Raw genomic sequence first — 21281 nt, 5'->3', positions numbered from 1 at the left:
AGATCACTTCAGTAATAACAAATTTGAGACATGTCAAATCACTTAACCAGTTTAATCCCAAATTTTTCCCAGCTGAGTGGGCATATATATTTTAATCATTGGATAGCCCAATGAAAGAAACTGTATGCCTTTTCTAAAAAAAAAATTTAAAAATACAATAAAAAAATGAAAGTTATGTGATTTATTCTTGGTAACAATTGTGGGGAAATACAGCGTAAGTGTGATACACTTTATTGTTTCCAATAGAAATTTGCAAACAATAAAGTAACATATTGATTTTTTTTCTATCAAGCAATTGTGGGGGAATACGGAATGACAAACCAAGAATAACTACATATTTATTTGTAGTTTTTGTTTGTTTTATTTATTCTAATAATACTGAAATCTGCAATTTTATAATGGGAGTTAATCAGTTGCCTAGTCAAAATTGGTTCTCTGTATTTTCCCACTGGTCATAACTGTGACCGGTTACATGTTTACTTGTCCTGTGAGCATGATTAATGTGAGGCTGAGCAATCTTTTAAATAAACCGATAACAGACCCCTACAAAATATAGTAGTTACTGTATCATGACAGGTTTTATTTGCTTCCATTTTTGGAGTTTTGACACAGACATAATCTTTAGAGGAGAAGTGGAAATAAATGCCTCTAGTCATGTGACTTTTTGCACTATTGTAAAAATTGTCACATGAAATCAAGACAGTCTGCACTGTCATTTAAAATTGACAACAATTTGTAAAATACATCAATGACTCGTTTTAGACCCTTCAAAATTCAAACTAAATTGTAACTGGTGGGATTAAATTGGTATGGATCTTCAGGTTTTTCACAAATTTAAGGAGCTTGAGTTGTCATTTAAGCAAAAGGGAGGCTTACTGAATTCTTACAAATTCTGAAACTCATATTATATTTTCAATTCAACTTTTCACTTAAATTATTGGGCTGATAATATCATTTCTAATAAAAATTGTAAAAAAATATTATATTAGAAAAATCTAAAATAGAAGCTTTTGATCTGAGATTTTGGAACCCACTGTATGTGCATTCTTGTTGCAAAAGCATCTGAAAGTGCATGAATGTAAATAGCAATGTTTAAATGTGAAAGGTGCCAAAAGCTCTCTAAGCACTCTTTCGAGACCATGTTGTTCTCTCAGGTTATTTTAAATAACCTGTTATACAGTGGATGCTATTCTCTACCTCTTTTGTACACCCCATAACCCAAACCATCTCCAAACCCTCCTCTGCTCGTCTATCTTTCCCCCTTCAAACAAGACTAATTTGTTTCTTCACTCCACCCTTTCTACCCTCTATACATCTTACCTCATTACTTCTCAGGTCACTAACTGCCTGTGGCCTGTGGTCAGCAACAGAGGGGCGGCCAGCTGATGAGAATAGAGGGAGACAATACTGCTGATGTCACCCACACTCCCACACTGGCTCACAGCCTGCATTAATAACATAATTAGATGCTTGTTACCTCGCTGAGCCTTTGAAGTATAACACACTCTCGGTCCCCTTTACACTGGAAGAAAAAGAAGCGAGTCCTTTTAAAGACGAAAGAAGAAAGAGCTAGAGTGAAATGAAAGTCTTTTTTTTGTAGAGGTACAGAGACTGAACTTGGACTTGTGGTGCATGTAGACAGTGTACGTGTGTGTGGGGTGGGGGGTTGGTTGGTTGATGGCTGTTAGGGGCAGTAATGGATTCCCACTGGGGTGTAGCGAGAAAGACAGTAGAAGAACGGGGCTATGTGGCTCATCATGGCCGTGTCTGTGTGAGCTTGTTTGAGTGGAAGGAGAACAGTGTGTGGGAAATGGTTTCATTGCCTGGCTGGCCAAAGCCAGATGAGAGAGAGTAGGGGGAGAAAGCAACAAAGACAGTGACAGGGAAAGTAAACTACAACACAGAGCATTCTGCTAATGGTGCATAATTATAAAACATTCAGCTGTATGATGAAAAGAAATGTATAAGTGTGTCAGAAACACCTCCTTGCTTAGTAAAGCTGTCTTGAATGTCTTTGAAAATGTATGAAGGCACCTTTTCCCTAAAACGAGCAGTAAGCAAGCAACATCTATGATCATTCCATTAAATTCTTAAGGTCAGAGATAAATCACTTGTCTGTATCTAAAGGATACATTTCTAACACACTTTTTTCATAAAAAAATTCCTTTTCACTGCTGTGCATAAACCTTTCAAAATATTGAAACATGTTAATGTCATTTTGATATATACAGGAGCATTTTTGTCAGACAAATCATGGTAAAGTAAATAATAATTACAAAAAATCCTTAAAAAAAAAAACTTTCCAGCAGAATGTCCCCAAAGCCCACATAAATTCCTGGCCACTGAACAAAAAACACAAACTGCTCGACTAACCTCATGGGCCTCTACACAGTATCATTTTTGCAGATCTGCTTTTCTTTACACTGGACTCAATACCCCTTTTGAATTTTAGCATTAAGTAGACACATACTTTAAATGTTAAATGCTGTGTTTTAACACTTAGCTGGTATGTTTAAACATGAACCAGTTACTCACATACACAGAAACTGAAACTTTTATGAGTTATCATTCAAATAAGTCTGTGATGTTAGAATGTGCTTGTGAGAATGCACTCCTTGTGAAGTGAGAGCAGGAACCCTTGTTAAAGTATTTGTAAACTGTCTAGGAGGAACAAATAAATGTGACTATAATGAGAGTGAATGAATGAATGAATGAATGAATGAACAATAATTACATTTATATAGCACTTTTCTGACACTACACACAAAGCGTATTACACGGTGAACAGGGTACTCTCCTCAACCACCACCAGTGTGCAGCATCCACCTGGATGATGCCACGGCAGACATAGTGCACCAGTACACTCACCACACACTAGCTATTAGTGGAAAGGATAGAGTGGAGTCATACAGCCAATTAATTTAATAGGGATTATTAGGAATCAATGACTGATAAGGGCCAATGGTTGGAATTTGGCCAAGACACCGCGGTTACACCCCTAATCTTATCGAGAAGTGTCCTCAGATTTTTAATGACCACAGAGAAGTATCCTCAGGAACTTGGTTTAACGTCTCATCTGAAGGACTGTGCCTTTTTACTGTATAGTGCCCCCATCACTATACTGGGGCATTAGGACCTACAAAGTAGCACCCCCTGCTGGCCTCCCTAATACCTCTTCCAGCAGCAACCTTATTTTTCCCAGCAGGTCTCCTATCCAGGTACTGACCAGGCTCAGCCCTGTTAGCTTCAGTATGCAACCAGTCTTGAGCTACAGGGTGATATATTAATAACCTGTAAAGCTCCGGCGGGCCAGCGTGAATTTTTTTTTATCAAAATATTAATAACTACAGTCTTGACCTACACAAAATAGGTTTCAATTTAAAGCTTATGGCCAAAACTGAGTGCTTTGAAATTTGAGGATAAATCAGAAGTTTTCTGCTTTGAACATTTATAAATAATTTCGCACTGCACATATTATTGTAATATTGTTATTGTTGTAATAAAACTGATCAAATAGCGATGTGCCATTTATCGTTGAAAGAGATCTCAAAGAGTAGAACACAACTGGCCTATTGTTTTGCTCACAGACAAAAATATAGCATGTAATAGCCATAATATATTATGTTAATATGTCATTAACACAGTACATGTTACATATAAACAGGTGCTTCTTAAATGCCACGCTTTCACTTACAAGTTCTTGAAAAATAAACAAAACATTAAATATTCGTGTTAAAACGAGCCCCGACAAAATGTGATCGGATGCATAGATCATTAGATAATCCACAAGAAGCACAATGTGCATACTGCAAATAATGTGCTATCTGGCTAAAACAAGTTAGCTTCAAGGATCAGGTGACTTTATCTGAAATTACATAGTACGTTGTCCAGCGTTATGGAACGCTAAACCAATTGTATTAGGATTCAGATTGCAGCAACCAGACGTGGAAGTACAAATATGGGCAGAGAGGATAATTTACTGTAATTACATATGGCAACCAGAAGATGGTGCTAAGTACATGACACACACTCAATGATAGCTCAAATAACACAGAATGGAACTGAATGAGATCTCGTTACTCATACCTGCATAATTTGGAGAGAGAGCATAACTTTAGTCATTGCTGTATTTGCATGTGTAATAAGTCCTTATGCACAATTATTATGCTTTATTTGTTTGGGGAGGCTTTTAGACACTTAAGAGACATTTTGGACACTAGGATACATTATTTTTGTAATGCTGTAACTTTTGATTGCTTTGTCGTATCAACACAAAAGTTTACTCAGTTACAGTTGACATGATTGGGAATAAAACAAAAGCAGTTTTTGGAGCTACCTTATTTACACCCTGAGATGTATATTGTCAAATCAGAAAAAAACAGGTCTCAGAATTGATCATAATCTACATCATAGAAAGTTTTGAAAAGTTTTCTTTAAAATGACACCTGATCCTCCTTGTTTTGTTTTTTGTTTTTTGTCGAGTTATAAACCAGAAGACAGAAAATCTTTAAAAACACCTTCAAAGTTCAAAGTTCAAACTTGGGAAGCACTGGATAATTCTGCATTTCACAGCAATGCAAATAGCCCTCCCTTGATATCGGGGTCATGTTTGGGCACAAAACCTGTGTGAGGCCTAGTCTGTTTGTGTGTTTGGGAACAAAGGGATGAGTGTGCAGTTAGGGAAACCTTTGTTCGAAATTGTGCTATCATGCAGACAACCAAACAAGCCCACAGTCAAATCTTCCTCCCTCCCACAGGGCATCACTTTGCAGAATTGTTACAAACCTCATTGTCCCAACCCAATATATTCAATAATCATTATTTTTTTGATGTCAAATTAGTGTTTTGAAAGTCACAGAAAGCATGCACCTCCAAACAATATAACGAATACAGATGCATGACCAAAAATGTACATCCACTAAAACTCCACTGTTGCTCCCAAAAAATGTAATGAGCTCACCACAGAAATGAGCTAACGTGACATTTAGAGCTACATGCTCTTTATCAGACTAAGAGAACCATATGCAACTCACAGGATGAAGCAAACACATCTCAGATGTTGGTCTATCTCCCCTTGGTAAAGGATTGTATTTTGTACCTAACAGACATTGTAATTAATTCAACACATTTTTGGATTTACAGAAGTTTTTTTTCGGAATGTAAGACTCAAAGAATTATTTTGTGATTGGACATTGATTAGCACTAGTCAACCATCAGTGGATCCTGTCCATCAGGCAGACTTTCCAGAGACAGATACCTCCAGTAGACTGAGACTTTCTGTATGTCAAAATGCACGATTACTCCTTTCCGAGGTAAATCTTTATTTATTCCACCTAAACACAGAAATGCTTCCCCTGATACTTATTATAGATTGGTGGAACAAGACTTTACATCACTTCTGAAACAAAAGAGACAATATAAATTGTCAGATAATTTAACTAAAGCCCAACTATTGGAACTTGAGGCTCTTAAGTCTGACACATCTATAGTAATTCAGAGTGCTGACAAAGGGGGAGACTAAGTAATGCCTATGATAAAGAGATTCAGAGACAATTATGTAACACCATATATGACCAGGAATTGAGCAGTAATCCTACAAATGAGTTTAAAAATCATGTCCATCAAAATCTGAAATACTTTTTGGATCTAGGTGAAATTAACAACGCTGAATATTATTTTATGTGTGTTGAGTACCCTGTACACTCCCCAAAATTCATAAAACTTACATTGACACACCTCTGGGCAGGCCAATTCTTGCTGCCATTGGTTCTCTGACTGAAAAGATCTCTGCTATTTTTGACTATTTTCTTCAACCTCTTGTAACATCTCTTCCATCATATATTAGAGATACGGTGGATTTGTTAATACAATAAGGTCCATTCAACTTCCTCCTTTACCTTATATTTTAGTTACTATGGACATTGAATCCTTATACACCAATGTGGCAATAGAGGAAGGCCTTATATCAACAGAGTATTTCTTGAATCAGTGCAATAATAATGAACCTAGTTCTCATTGTTTGGTGGAATTACTTAAACTGGTGTTGACATATAACTATTTTATTTTTGGCTCTGACTTTTATTTACAAATATCTGGAGTGAGTTTGGGTTCTAAGATAGCTCTGAGTTTTGCCTCTTTTTTGTGTGGTTTGTTTTAACAGAAAATCATATTCAATCAGTCACATAACCCCTTCTTTCGGTTCATTAAGGGGTGGAAAATGTATATCGATTACATATTATTAATTTGGAGCGGTACTGAATCACAACTGTTGGAATTTCACTCATTTGTGAATGCTAACAGCAGTGATTTGAAGTTTACAATGGAGTTTGACTAACAGAAAATTAATTTTCTGGATGTTTATGTGATTACAGGCCAAAATGGGCTAATGACTAGTCTATATCGAAAACTTACAGACAGAAATTGTATTTTGCATGTGACTTCAAATCATCCTGTCCCTTTAAAATGGTCACTTCCTATTTCTCAATTTAATTGAATTTGAAGGATCTGTAGTTCAGATTATGATAACAAACTGCAAGCTTCTAAAAAGATACACCGGTTCAGGCAGAGGACTTATGCTGAAAAGTGGATTATGTCATCACCTAATTGCTTCAAGCATATGTCCAAACGTGAGTGCCTTAATAAAATAACTTAAAATCTACAGATATGATTGTTGTTATATACATTAGTCTCCTTTCACCAAACAAATTGAGTTTATTCAGAGAAACATTGTTATATTATTGATAGTGATGCATCCCTTAAAGAGTTGTTTTAGCAGCTCCCCTCGTATAGTATATAAAGACCCCATAATCTGCGTGATATGGTAGTTAGGGCTGACTTGCCACCAAATACGGCTGCTTCCCATTTTTTGAGTGAGGTAATTTCTGGAAACTATCAGTGTGTTGCCAGCAGTGCAACTATATTTACAAAACAAACATTTTACCATCACCATACTCATATGGGAAAGTCATGTAGGATCAAGTGCGTGATATTGTGTAAGACTAAAAACATCATATATATATATATATATATATATATATATATATATATATATATATATATATATATATATATATATATGCTCCAGTGTTCCTGTGTTTTATGGATCGGTGGAAACAAATTTCCTCTTTGAGGACAATAAATTATCTATCTCTCTATCTTACATTGGTAAGACATGTAGATCTCTTAAGATGAAAATTTCAGAACATAGAAGTTCTTTTAGAAATCACGATCCAAAGAGGTCTGTGGTGACGCATTTCACTTCAGCACTAGAGCTGCAATGATTATTTTGATAATGGACAAATCTAACGATTATTAGAACGATTATTTGACTATGCAGCAGTTGTTGCAACGATTAATCATTAGCTCTTAATTTACTATTCAGCTTGTGCCCCGACATAAAAGGTTGTATTAAACGTGCTTACTAACAATAAAGAGGACAAAATCATCTTTTAAACCTCTAAATGACATTCATTGAATTGAAGGAAAAAATACTTTTTATTATGTTTAATTCAGTTAAAACTATTTACTGTAAGAAATCGTGTTTTTGTCTTTTTTTTTTCTTTTTTTCCATTTATTAAAACAAGATACATTTACTTGAGAAGCAACATATAAGATATTTAGACTTGCTTTAAGAGACTGTATCTTAAATATAAGTGTATTTTTTCACATGGTTATACTTCTGCGAGTGTAGTAAAGAAAAAATATACTTATTTTCAAGATCTATCCTCTAAACGCAAGTCTAAATATCTTATATGCTGCTTCTCAGGTGAATGCAACTTTTATTTTAAAGGATTTTTTAAATATTAAATATATTAATATATTAAAATATTTGTGTTTTTAATATTATATTCAACATTCTCAGATAAAAAAAGATTATTCTGCGGTATATCTTCTAAAGCATATGTGCATTATTTTAAAGGAGTTTTAAATATTTATATTGGGTGTAGTGGCTTCCTTTCCTTCTTAAGCCACTTCCGTGAGGGAAAGTATGTTTGATGCTACACCTGTTTTAACAAGACTTGAGCTTTATTGTAACAAAAAGGTGAACACTTAAAGACAAAACTCTGTCCTCCAAAACAAGCAGTGTGGTGTAATGTAGGTCAAAAAACTGTCTCCCTTCCCCTCTGCCCTTGCCACATCACTTCCTGTTTAAGATGGCTACCTTCAGGAAGTCCCCAAAAGGGGTGCAATTCTTTCCCCTTACCACAGGTGGGAGTACAGACATTTAGTTACATACAGCCATGACATTAAGTAACATTATTAATAGCCTTATGGCTCCTACATTGGGAAAGCCAAAACAAAAACGTATTTTGTTGCAGTGTATAATGGGGCGAAGACTACCCTCTCTCACCTTTTTGTTCACTTCAATCCACCTTTAACTCAGAAAAAAACTAATTCTCTTATATTAAAGCTGCATATTGGCAATTTTCTTAGCAATATTGGCAATATATTATGATTCAGTAAGTCGCGAGCCATTACATTATAATTTAGCTGCATTAAGCTTGCGCATTCGAGGGCTGAGCAAGTTGCTCCAGCTCCACTTAAGCAAAACTTGCGTGTCGAGCATCTTTAAAGGAAACACCCCGACGTTACATCTTTAATGCAGTTATATTTAATGCATTATAGCTTTATTAAAATTCAAATAATAAGGAAACTGGTCATGTAAATAACTATCAATCTCTAAAACTGACATTTCTTTGTGTGGTCAGTGCCTCTTCTATTAGTTGCGTGAATGAACCAATCTGAGGGGAAGAGATTGAAACAGCACACGGCTGAGTCACACTGTCGCTCCAGCTCCACTTACTCCACAATGAGAGTGCTTCTGTATTTACTTATTTTGTTTTTTTTGTATTATTCCCTCATACATGGCAATCTACATCACATGAAGCTTGTTGGAGAGTTTGGATTGAGTCTGTGAGCTGTTTTCTTCTTATCCTTAGCTCTTGATATATTCTTTTTTTATCGATTAATCTAACGATTATTTTTCCGATTAGTTGATTAATCTAAAGACTAATTTGTAGATTTTTCAAGAAGGTTTATTTATTATTATTACTTGATTAATGTAACAATTAACCCTAAATAAATATTTAAAAACTTGTCTCATTAATATTTCAATATTTTATTAAATTATCTTCTCTTAAACACAAACAAATGTACAAGAAACCAAGTGTGCACTGCAGAGCATTATTCTGCAACAAAAATAGCCCTGTCTTAACTGGTAATCTCCATGTTACAGTCCAACATTAATTTTATTTTGGAGAGATTTTATGTTGGACTGCCAAACTCGAGGTTGCACAATGTTTTGATATTCCTCCTGAAAGTGACTTGAATTTTACATTTGTTTCATTTATTTTGTTGTTGGATTGCTATTTAGAGTGATTTTAAGTAAGAACTTGTTCAGTTTGAGTAAAAGGAAAGTGCAATCTACATTTAGTAATTGTTTATTTCCAGGTTTAAATGTTGTCTCAGACTTTTGGACTCCACTGTATGCACAGAGAAACATCCCTAACATTTTTTAACATTTTGGGTTTGCTCTCAGAGACACCAGGACTTTACTAACAGAACAAATTCCATCTAACATAGAACTGCATTTTGAATGTAGACATAATTCATCCAATATTACTGTATATATTAAATACAGTTGATCCAGTTCAAGAGCACACTTACCAAAAGCTAGATATAATGCTAGAATTCATATTGAATTCCCTTTTTTTAACTCTGGCCAACACCCAAGAGGCTGGAGAGAAGATTAAAGCCACATGTTGGTAGTAGTTTCATGCCTCATGTGACCCCTCTCCTCAGTACCTGAGAGACTAAATGGGCCGTCCTCAGAGCGTTACTCTGACTAATCTTGCTTGAGGGCAGGAAGGATTACAGCACTGTGGCCATGAACCTTTTATTAATCAATCTACCTACATGTTAGCCCACATTCCTGCTAATGATACGGCCTCTTTCTGGAATGTGTGGAATCCTTATCTGTATACTGTGATATGCCAGTTTAGGGCTGGAACTCTTGTGGCTGATTCAAATTGGAATGAATTAAGAGAGTTTGGACTGCTGTAGTGGGACAGTTTTATTAGAGGCATATAGAAGCACATATATCTGAAGGCATGTAGATTTGCACCATATTTATTTAACAAAAATCACCCTTCAGCATTAAAGAGCAAAACTTACTATGAAAATAATTATACAAATGACCTGTACTTACTACTGTACTGTACTTACTAATAACTTACTGTAGCACCAGAGACATAATTAAGCAATATCACACTATAAGAGAGCTACTATTGTGTACAACAGCATGATTGCATGTGTAATTTTGCTTTTGTACAATAAACAAGTTAATTACATTTTAGACAATATCACAAATTGTTTTGTTTTAGTTTTTCTCTGATTACAAGCAATTAGCATTCATTTCTGAATAATTAGGATTATCAAAAATGGCATGAGTGCAACTATGCATCAATACCTTGAGTAAATTATGTGATTTCCTATGCCAATCATCTGTAGAAGTACAAGAATGCTTTACACATACACAAGGTACAACTGTACTTGGTAAATCTTTTGAGCCTTACATCTCTTGAGAAGACCCAGTTAACATCAGGGGAAACCTGTCACTGTCCTCGCTACTCTCCCATGGCAACACAAAACCCATGACTTGGTCACAGCCCCTGTAGTAGTACTCTTCTGCATCACAGCAGTAGCAGCAGGCAGGGCTCATTAAAGCCTGGGCCTGTTAATTAAGAGAACCACTCAACCATTTCATAATGGGACTAATTTGTTTTGTTTCCAGAACGCAAACAAAAATAAGGAAGTTATTTTTAAGAGGAAAAAGATGCACAATCTGGCATGAAAATGTTACTGTATCTATTGCATATTGTTTATCTTATGACACCACAAAATTATTAGCAATATGTTTTAGGATTTTTTTGTTTATTCCTTATTCTGCTAGTTAGACATCATTGGCAGCAACAACAACAAAAAAAAAGCTTTTTCAAAGAGGTAAAACACAGCTGATTCCAGCTGACAGGATATACTGTATTCACAACATTGGTTTATCAGCTAGTGTTGGCAAAGTCTGAATTTTTGTGAAAAGCTAGTCCGGTGAGACAAACCTTGTTAAGCATTTTGTGTATTTGTCAAAATCTCTTATCTATGCAAAGAGCCAAAACAGGCCATTGGAGACAACAGTGAGGACCCATATTAAATATTGTATTAAATACAGGGTAAGGGGCAACACAGGAAACCTTTTGTTGTAATACTGAAATAATATTTTCATGTGGCTTAATCCAATAAATAAAAAATAGGCTAATCTCACATCTAAATGAGTCCTCAAACCAATGAGAATTTCTTTTTTCTCTTGCGTAGAACAAAATAACTAACTCACAGAGCGATGTAAGTTAGTGTCAGTAATGTGTTCATTTATTGGCTGGAACTATTATATCCTAAAGCCATTGTTACGGTACAGCAGGTCTTTGAGACAGCTGGTCCACAGCAAAAAACTCTAAATGTAGCATTTAGAAAAATATCACGAGTGCTTCAAAATGTTCGGTAAAATTTAACAAGACTTAAAGGGATAGTTCACCCAAAAATGGACATTACCTCCTCATTTACTCATACTCATGCCATCCCAGATGTGAATGACTTTCTTTCTTCTGCTGACAACAAACAAAGATTTTTAGAAGAACATTTCAGCTCTGTAGGTCTATAAAATGCAAGTGAATAGTGATTGGGCCTTTAAAGCTCCAAAAAGGAGATAAGGATAGCATAAAAGTAATCCATACGACTCCAGTGGTTAAATCAAGGTCTTTTGAAGCAATCCAGTTGGTTTTGGATGAGAACAGACTAACATATAACTCATGCTTTACTGTATATCTTGCCATTGCAGTCTCTTGGCACAATCATTTTAAGCTCGATTACACTTGCTAGTGCTTGACACATGCCCAGAGCGCTAGATGGCGCAAAAGGAAGGCTTGAAATCAGGATCGCCAAGGATGTACAGTGAAAAAGGAGTTATATTTTGGTCTGTTTTCATCCAAAACCAATTGGATCGCTTCAGAAGACACTGGAGTTTTATGGATTACCTTCATGCTGAGTTCATGTGATTTTTGGAGCTTCAGAGGTGTGATCACCATTCACTTGCATTGTATTGACCTACAAATCTGAGATATTCTTCTAAAAATCTTCATTAGTGCTCTGCAGAAGAAAGAAAGTCTTACACATCTTAAATGGCATGAAGGTGAGTAAATGATAACAGAATTAACATTTTGGGTGAACTATCATTTTAACATTAGTCTTGAAACATTTTGCTCAGAATGGAATGTGGGGGTATCAAGCAGTACAGGCCTAAATAATTAAAGTTAGTTTTTATTTGTTTTAAGAGCCATTTCAGTTTACAGAGAAATAAACCTCACCCAGCAGAGCCTGGAAAAGCTGGCTACCAAAGATGCTAGAGACCTTTTCCACACTGGTCTTGAGGGCCTGCTCCTCTGGACTGGTCAGACTTGCCTGGTACTCTGTCAGAAGCCCAACTGCTCTTTTGGTATCTGAAATAAAGGCAGCATCAATTATAAGGGATTTGCATTGACTTACTATTAGTATTCTCTTAAATTACACACACATTTGAATTACTACTATTCATTACTTGAATTCTCCTTTTTGAAAGTTCAAACTGTACAGTATGTCTACGGTAAATAAAAATTACTTTCTATTGCACTGTGTTAGATACTAGAAAGCTAATATTACTTTCCTGTAATTATAAGAACCCCTTGAAGAGGCGTGTAACCAGATGTTCAACTAAACCAGGACTGTCTAATAACGATTTTTAAGCAAGCAGATAAAAATAAATGAATAACTTAGCCTTTAGAGCACACAATGTTGTTTAGTAGCCTACATGTACTGTCATGGGTTATTTTTTGTATTAAACAACAGACTTAAGAGAGTCAGTATACTGTACAGTGGCCTCAAAAAGTATTTGGACACTTCAAATGCCGACATTCGCATTTTTAGCTTTTAAACAGTAGGTTACAAAGTCATTTTAGTGGATGCATGAATTCAGTTCCCCTCAAATGCTTACAGGTGTCCAAGCACTGCAGGTGTAATTCACCAAATTAAAGGTAAAAAAAAATCAAATTCTCTCATTATTCACTTACCCTGATGCCATCCCAGATGTGAATGACCCTCTTTCTTCAGCAGAACACAAATGAAGATCTGTCAGGTCCTTATAATGGAAGTACACGGGTGCCAGCACATTGACATTCCAAAAGTCACATTTAGGAAGCATAAAAGTAATCCATGCGACTCCAGTCAGTCAATTAATGTCTTCTGAAGTTTACTGATAGGTTTATGTAAGAAACAAGTCGATAAATATATCGGCACTTCCATCCAGGGCTCTGATGCTGTTTGAAATGGCCAAACTCTCACTTGATGTTCATTCTTCTGTTGTAAATAAGCACTGCATCCAAAATCTCTGAATTTGGACTGTCAAAGTGCTGGCACCCATGTACTTCTATTATAAGGACCTGACTGAGCTCTGTCTTTATCTAAAAATCGAAAATGTGTGTTCTGAAGAAAGAAAGTCATCCACATTTGGGATGAGTAAGTGAATAATGAGAGAATTTTCATTTCGGAGTGAACTATTCCTTTAATGGCCATGTTTTACAGAGTTCTACAGCATTTTTTATATTTGGAGTGGGGTTTACTTAAAAAAAAAATTAATCAATTTCCACGCAAAGATTGCTAGAATATTTAACAGACCATATATTCAATTAAAGCCTACAAACAATTCTATGTGGCTTAAATTTGAAATTCTAATTACAATTTACTTTGTGAGGCCCCCTTGCCCAAAACTAACGGATTAAAACAATTAATCATGGATCATTTTTTATTCTATAGGTTTCAGAAAGAGTGTTTATAATTTGTAGGCATACATCTTAAAGTATTTTTAGCTTTTCAATTAAGTTCAGCTCAACGACACCACATTGACCGTTCGAATCACTGCCTGTCTGGCAGACATCTCGGCCTGGATGAAGGAACACCACCTTCAACTCAACCCTGCCAAGACCGAACTCCTTGTCTTTCCAGCCAACCCGGCTGTTGAACACAACATCACCGTGCAGCTGGGTCCAACTACAGTTTCGCCTTCCAAAACGGTCAGAAATCTAGGGGTAACCATTGATGATGAGCTAAATTTCACAGACCACATTTCAAAAACTGCAAGATCTTGTAGATTTACACTCTACAATATCAGGAAGATAAGCCCCTTCCTCTCTGTACATGCCACACAACTGCTCGTTCAGTCCCTTGTCATAACTAGACTGGACTACTGTAACGCTCTCATTGCAGGCCTTCCTGCATGTGCTATTAGACCTCTCCAAATGATCCAGAATGCAGCAGCACGTCTGGTCTTTAATGAACCTAAGAGAGCACGTTACACCACTCTTTGTCTCTCTCTACTGGCTGCCAGTTCATGCACGTACTAAATTCAAGGCCCTGATGCTGGCATACAAAACAGTCACTGGGTCTGCTCCAGCATACCTGAAAACATTTATGCAGAGCTACGTTCCCACCAGAAGCCTGCGGTCGGCTAAGGAACGTCGCCTTGTCGTACCAAAACAAAGAGGCACCAAAACACTTTCCCGGACTTTCAGTTTCATCATACCACGGTGGTGGAATGACCTTCCCAACTCAATCCGGGAAGCTAACTCACTCTCTATCTTCAAAAAACGGCTAAAAACACATCTTCTCCAAAAGCACTTAACCGGTCAATAATAAAAAAAATAAATAAATAAATAAATATATATATATATATATATATATATATATATTTACATTTCTTGTTGCACTTAAATCTGTTTTGTATACTATTATGACGATAGTGAAACTTTGTAATATGGCACTTTTTTTGTACCACTGTCTCCCTAAGATGATTCGCTGATGTTCTTCCTCTTTTGTAAGTCGCTTTGGATAAAAGCGTCTGCCAAATGAATAAATGTAAATGTAAGTTGAATTATTTAAATTATTTTTATATTTCTTATTTTAAATGAATTTTAAGTCAACCTGAGGCCCCCTTGGAAGTGTTCTGAGGCCCCCTAGTGGGTCCCGGCCCCCTGGCTGAGAACCACTGGTCTATTAGACAACATCATCTTGTTTTAATGGTGATAGAATCATGATCCAGAGCTGTGCACACAGACCTGAACACATGGTGTGCAAAACGACTGTAACAATCAACAGATTTTTTTTATTATAATTTTTTTTTTTATCATGAATGGGTAATTTTGAGTAGAAAATTAACTTCAAACTTCACAAAACCATAAGTTACAACAAATGTAACAACAAAGCAAACAATAAAAATGGCATAAATCAACTTGCAAACAGTGCAACCATGCTAGCTCATTAATTAAGCAAGCTCAGTGCATGCTGGGAAGACCAGTTTTGAAAAATGTTGTCCAATTTACTCAAATTAGTAAATAAATATGACAAAGTTTTCTACTTTAGGATTGATACATGATGTTGCACTGTTTAAGACAGTCCTCGGTAATAACAGATTACATGTAATCAAGATTACGTAATCAGATAACAAAAATCAAATACTTAAAATTGTATTAAATTAAATTTGTAAATACCTGTAATCTGACTACAGTAACATTTTATGGATTACATGATTACAAGTTAATTAGGCAATAGCAGTAAATTGTTCATAATTGTTCATAACAATGTCATAAGGAGCTATTTTTGGGAGGAAATATATTTTCCTTCCTCTTTGTATTTTTAAGTTAAAATGGTACAAGATTATTCTACTGCAAGTGACATCAATTAAAATAGTTAGGTTGGAAGTAATCCAGAATAATCCAAAAATAATCTGATTAGATTACCCTAAACAAATTATCTGTAAGGTTAATTTATCAAGTAATTTGTAATCAGTGCCCGATTACAATTCAGAAGTAATCTACCCTGCACTGTGTAAAGATAGCAAACAATCATAAATAATATTTACTCGTAAGTTAGAGCATTACATTTTACATATTATATTTGAAACGAGTACAAATGTACAATTTACTTAATATTTTCAAGCTCAATCTAAAACAAATATATTCAATGTAGAAAGTACTTAATCTTTTCTGGTATATTTACTTCACCACAATATACTCTGTTTCAGTGAGAAGAAATGTAATTAAACATCACAGTTTGTGATGTGTCAAATAGTGACAGGGTGTCACCTTATTCTACACTTGCCATTCATTGAGCTTCTTTAAGGAACCGCGCAGTTTTGGAAGAAAGGTTACATAATTAAACTACAGACTAATACTTCCTGTTTCCCATGGGAGTTTCCAAGAAATCCCACTTAAAAAGTCCACATGTAGTCATCGAGAAAGAGTTTAAAAGATCTAAAAACTGACACGGATCATTATTATTACAGTAGATAGCTCAACTTCACTGTCATAACTGTCAACTTCAACGATTAAAGTTACTCTGACTGCACTTACCATATTTATGGACCATGATGTCAAGACTGCAGCAGTTAAAGAAAAACTTGAGCTATAAATCCAGTATAAACTTCCTATGTGTGTAAAATACGTTTCGTCGACTTCGCAAATACAAAAACGCCTTAAAAATCCTCTTTAGCTGTCACTTTCTAGTCGTCTCCGACCAAACATTAAAGTTGTGCTGTGATTTTTCTACAGTGACGATTGTTTCTTTAGAAAATACATATAAAGCCACGAACAGAAGTTAATCCACTTGACAGGAGATGCGGTTTGTGGAAGTACTGAGAGCGCGTGAAGCTCCGTTGCTTCCCGTTAACTGCCTCTGGCTCTTACATTGGGAACTTTTGAGGGAAAGCTGGAGGGCGGTCTGTAGTAACAGGGTCTTACTGATCTTTCACCAATGACAACATGCATGTTAAGGAAAATAATATAGTTATGGAGTTTATTAATGATTGCGAAACCGCAGGGAAAAACACTGCTTTTTATATTTGAGATGCGAAAGCTAATTTTAAGTAATTTATTAACTTACTAGCAAATGCGGGAATGCCGTGGGTGGGGCATAAGTGATCCCAATACATTTACCTGAAGTAACTGTTTATTTGGTTGCCGTTTGGAAAACGTAACCTGTTTGACCGAAAGATCAGAGATTATTTTGTTTTGTTAGATAACAACCTCCGCGGCTATGTCATATAGAGAGCGTAACGGTCAACTAGTGTATTACGACAGTAAATAACCGCTTGCGGATGCCATACAATTGAATACAGTGAGCCGTAAACTGAGACCTACCTGTCGTACAATTGTCCGTGTCTTCGCTTATCCACCGTTTTCCTGAGCAACCACTGGGCGGCGCCATGATGATTCTACTTGTCTGTTTTGTGTTTCTGGTCTCGAGACGCCAATTAAAAACTGCCAAAACGAGCGACCAAGAGAAGACCACCAACCACTGAAGTGTTACTTGGTGAAAAAAATTACTTTCAGACTCAACTTGTGCAGTTATTGGCTGTCATAACAACTCAGAATAATTAATGATATCAACGTAACTTACAACGAACCATCACTTCAAGTAATGTACACACTCAGGTAAGGCTCTGTCTATTAAAAAAAAAAAGTCTTCTGTACTCTGTGAAGAATCTACGGAAGAGGATTAGGGCCAAGCAATAATAAAAAAATAAAACCATCTCGAGATTAAAGTCATTATAATGCGAGATTAAACTCGTTAAATTTCGAGAAAAAAAGTCGAAATACAATCTTGAGAATAAACTCATTAAATATCGAGATTAAAGTCATTATAATGCGAGATTAAACTCGTTAAATTTCGAGAAAAAAATCGAAATACAATCTTGAGAATAAACTCATTAAATATCGAGAATAAAGTCATTATAATGCGAGATTAAACTTAACGAGTTTTTTCTCGAAACACAACGACTTTATTCTCGATATTTAATGAGTTTATTCTCAAGATTGTATTTCGACTTTTTTCTCGAAATTTAACGAGTTTAATCTCGCATTATAATGACTTTAATCTCGATATTTAATGAGTTTATTCTCAAGATTGTATTTCGACTTTTTTCTCGAAATTTAACGAGTTTAATCTCGCATTATAATGACTCTAATCTCGAGATGGCTTTATTTTTTTTATTATTGCTTGGCCCTAATCCTCTTCCGTAAGAATCAGCTTGTTTTTTGACAATTTGTACAAATACAAATACATTAAACATTACATTGTCCGCTTAGAATATACGCCGATGCGAGAGAAAACAGTAGAGAGCAGAAATTGAAAACAGTCGAATAGTGGAACACTTCCGCTTTCAGGACAACGGTCGATAAAACAGAAATGTTATCATAGTAATCACCACAGAATGTTCACACAAAAATGATTGTTTACTGTAAAGCATGTTGTAGATAAGCAGACAGGCGGACAATGAACTAAAATAATATTAATAAAGACATTTTTATTAACAATTTTTAAATGTTATAATACTCACTTTTTCTAAAGTATTGCCACAAGGCAAACAATATGTGTGTAAACATGATTTTAGTGTGATAAAATCATGTAACTTTTCTGTGTAAAGTTATAGCCCAGTTTACAACTTTGTTGTCATGATGACGTAGTTAACAAACCCTAAAATATTCGTATTTTATCTAATTACACAATGATGACTCATCGACATTATAGACATTACAGTTTTATCTTCTGTTAATGCCTGATTTTCTGTAAAGCTGCTTTGAAACGAGGTGTGTTGGGAAAGGCGCTATACAAATAAAACTGACTTCACTAAAATGACAGTAAAATTACTATTTTAACAACTTCTCTGCTCAAATAATACACAAGTTTTAATAGAAGAATGAATGTAAGTGCTTTCATAAAATTATAAGTTTAACATTTATTACTTAAAATCCTCCAAAAATTGGCCCCATTCACTTCCATTGTAAGTGCCTCATTGTTACTTATATTTTTGCTTTTTTTTTAAGAAAATTAAGGACGGAGACGATTCAAAGTTTTTTTAAATTGTGTTATTTGATTATGAATATTGCTTTAAGTGATGAGCTGTTTCCCAACAAAAGCAGTTTATTTAGTACACTACAGCATCTCCTCCATAGCCATTCAATTAAAATCGGCCTCTTGCCTCCTCAACAGTGAGCCGCCCATAGATTGCAGAAAATGCATCATAATCCATGGTTAAATTTGGATTGTAAGAATTATATTATGATGCTTGCTGACGATGTAAGGGACTTGAGCAAATAAAACTGTCAATTAAACATCTATTGCAACTGCCATCATGTCACCTCAGTGGAAAACAGCTGAACAAGTTTATCTAGGGCGAAATATGAAAATTTGTGGAACAAAATACGTGTGTTTAGAATGAACCACCACATCCTCACATGGTTCTACACCAGCACTGTAGAGAGCATCCTGACTCGCTGCATCACCACCAGGTACGGCAACAGCACCACCCTCAAATGCAAAGCTCTGCAAAGGGGAGTGCGAACTACCAGACACATCATCGCAGGTGAGCTTCCCTCCCTCCAAGACATCTATACCAGGTGGTGTGTGAAAAACCTCGGAGGATCATCAGAGACTCCAGCCATCCCAGCCATGGGATGCTCTCTTAGCTACCATCAGGCAGGCAGTATCGCAGCATATCAGGACCCGCACTAGCCTACTCCATGACAGCTTCTTCCCCTAAGTAATCATACTTTTGAACTCATGATCGATCACGATACATATATCAGCACTGCACTTTATTAGCCTCAGACTGGACCCACATTTTATACTTCACTTAATAACACACTGGCAACTGACTATCAACCGAAAGCTGAATGTCAATACAGCACATCATATTTATTTCCACTGAGTACATGGGGGGGTTACAGTGTATTTTTATTGTATACAGTCTTCTTATTTTGTGTTGTGTAACAGATGTGTAAATCAGATATTTATTATAATTGCCATTCTGCTATGTTGTTTGGAACCGCACACAAGACTTTCACCCATTGTTGCACTTGTGTATATAATAATGGGTGTCCATTATTACGAGTACATGATATCAGCTCGATGTGTCTTGATGTGTTTTTGACAAGTGCCGTTTCACAATACAGACAAGTTTCTCACATATATGTTAAAAACAGTTAAGTAATACCATTGTCATAAGGACAAACCAGTATTTTTTATAAAAAATAATGCAGAATATGGTTTCATATTATTAATAGAAACATTTATAGCTGTTAATCAAGCATCAGTATTTAACACATTGGCTGAACGAGTCTGTCAGGTTGAATTAAAGGTGCATTCAGTAGTTTGGGGCTAATTGAAAAGGATTTACACATTAATAAATGAATTTGTTTTTGTGAAGAGTGATCTGAATGGTACACTCATATGAGATGAAGACTGTACTCATAATATTTTTCTTTAAAAAAGTGTTTTATTATACATGGTGTGGGTCAACCATTCAATGTGCTTCACCATGTTGAAATTACATGGTCTGCTGTCTCACTAAATGTCGAAGAAGAAAATCCTCGCGCTACCACCAGTGTAGATACGCGTGTCTATGCTTAGCGCAGTGTTGTCTGGTGATGTGAACAGCAAAAAGAACACAATGGAACATTTATTATCGTGCTTTACAAACAGAGACAACAGGAGATTCAGTAGCTGTACTGCCGAAGAAGCGAAAAAGGTCAAAAGCAAGAAGACAGAAAGACCGGCAAAGACAAAAAACTAGAGTAAACATCGGTATGGCATAAACACGGAGGAAAGGTTTGATGATGGATTAGTGATGCAACGTTGCATCTTTTTTGTTGGACAGTTAAGAAATTATTAATTGTTTAGACCACTCTCTAAAATAATATCATTGGAATTTACAGAAAACTCATACAAGTTTCCCTCAAACTTTTTAAAATTACGTGTGTAGTCTGCGTATGTGAGTAATGGACAGTTTTCAGCTGTGTTTACAAATGCAACCGGAATTTTATTTTTCACAGCAATAGTAAGGGAGGCCCATCTACCTCCACCTCTATGAAACAGCATAAGACTTTATTCCTTTAGTATGTAGCTTGGCACAGCGATTGTTGTGGATTTTGAGAAAACCATGACATTGGTTTGCTTGGAAACAAAACGAGTTCTTCAAATACCGTATTCATGGACATGTTAAATTTGATCATCAAAAACTACTCTAATCATTCCTTTACCATGACATTCTGTATCGCTAGATAATTGAGGTTTATTTTATGCTAAGCAGTTCTCTAATAAAGTTAATAATTTAAATAATTAGAAATAATGTTAAACATAGACAGTCTCCA

General features: G+C 35.6%; 1 protein-coding gene across 1 annotated transcript in view; it reads right to left on the bottom strand.

Annotated features, from left to right (window-relative positions):
* The window catches only part of LOC127659570 (disks large homolog 3-like), a 179292-nt gene extending 162499 nt beyond the window's left edge, over nucleotides 1-16793 (bottom strand). The window contains exons 1-2 of the mRNA XM_052149442.1: nucleotides 16485-16793; nucleotides 12414-12545 (exon numbers count right to left, since the gene is read on the bottom strand). Coding sequence (XP_052005402.1) covers nucleotides 12414-12545; nucleotides 16485-16500 — 148 coding nt within the window. The 5' untranslated portion in view covers nucleotides 16501-16793. The remainder of the gene's footprint in view (nucleotides 1-12413; nucleotides 12546-16484) is intronic.
* Nucleotides 16794-21281: the final 4488 nt, after the last annotated feature.

The sequence above is a fragment of the Xyrauchen texanus genome, chromosome 19 (genome assembly GCF_025860055.1).
Source record: "Xyrauchen texanus isolate HMW12.3.18 chromosome 19, RBS_HiC_50CHRs, whole genome shotgun sequence".
NCBI lineage: Eukaryota > Metazoa > Chordata > Actinopteri > Cypriniformes > Catostomidae > Xyrauchen > Xyrauchen texanus.
This window is presented reverse-complemented; position numbering and strand designations above follow the sequence as displayed.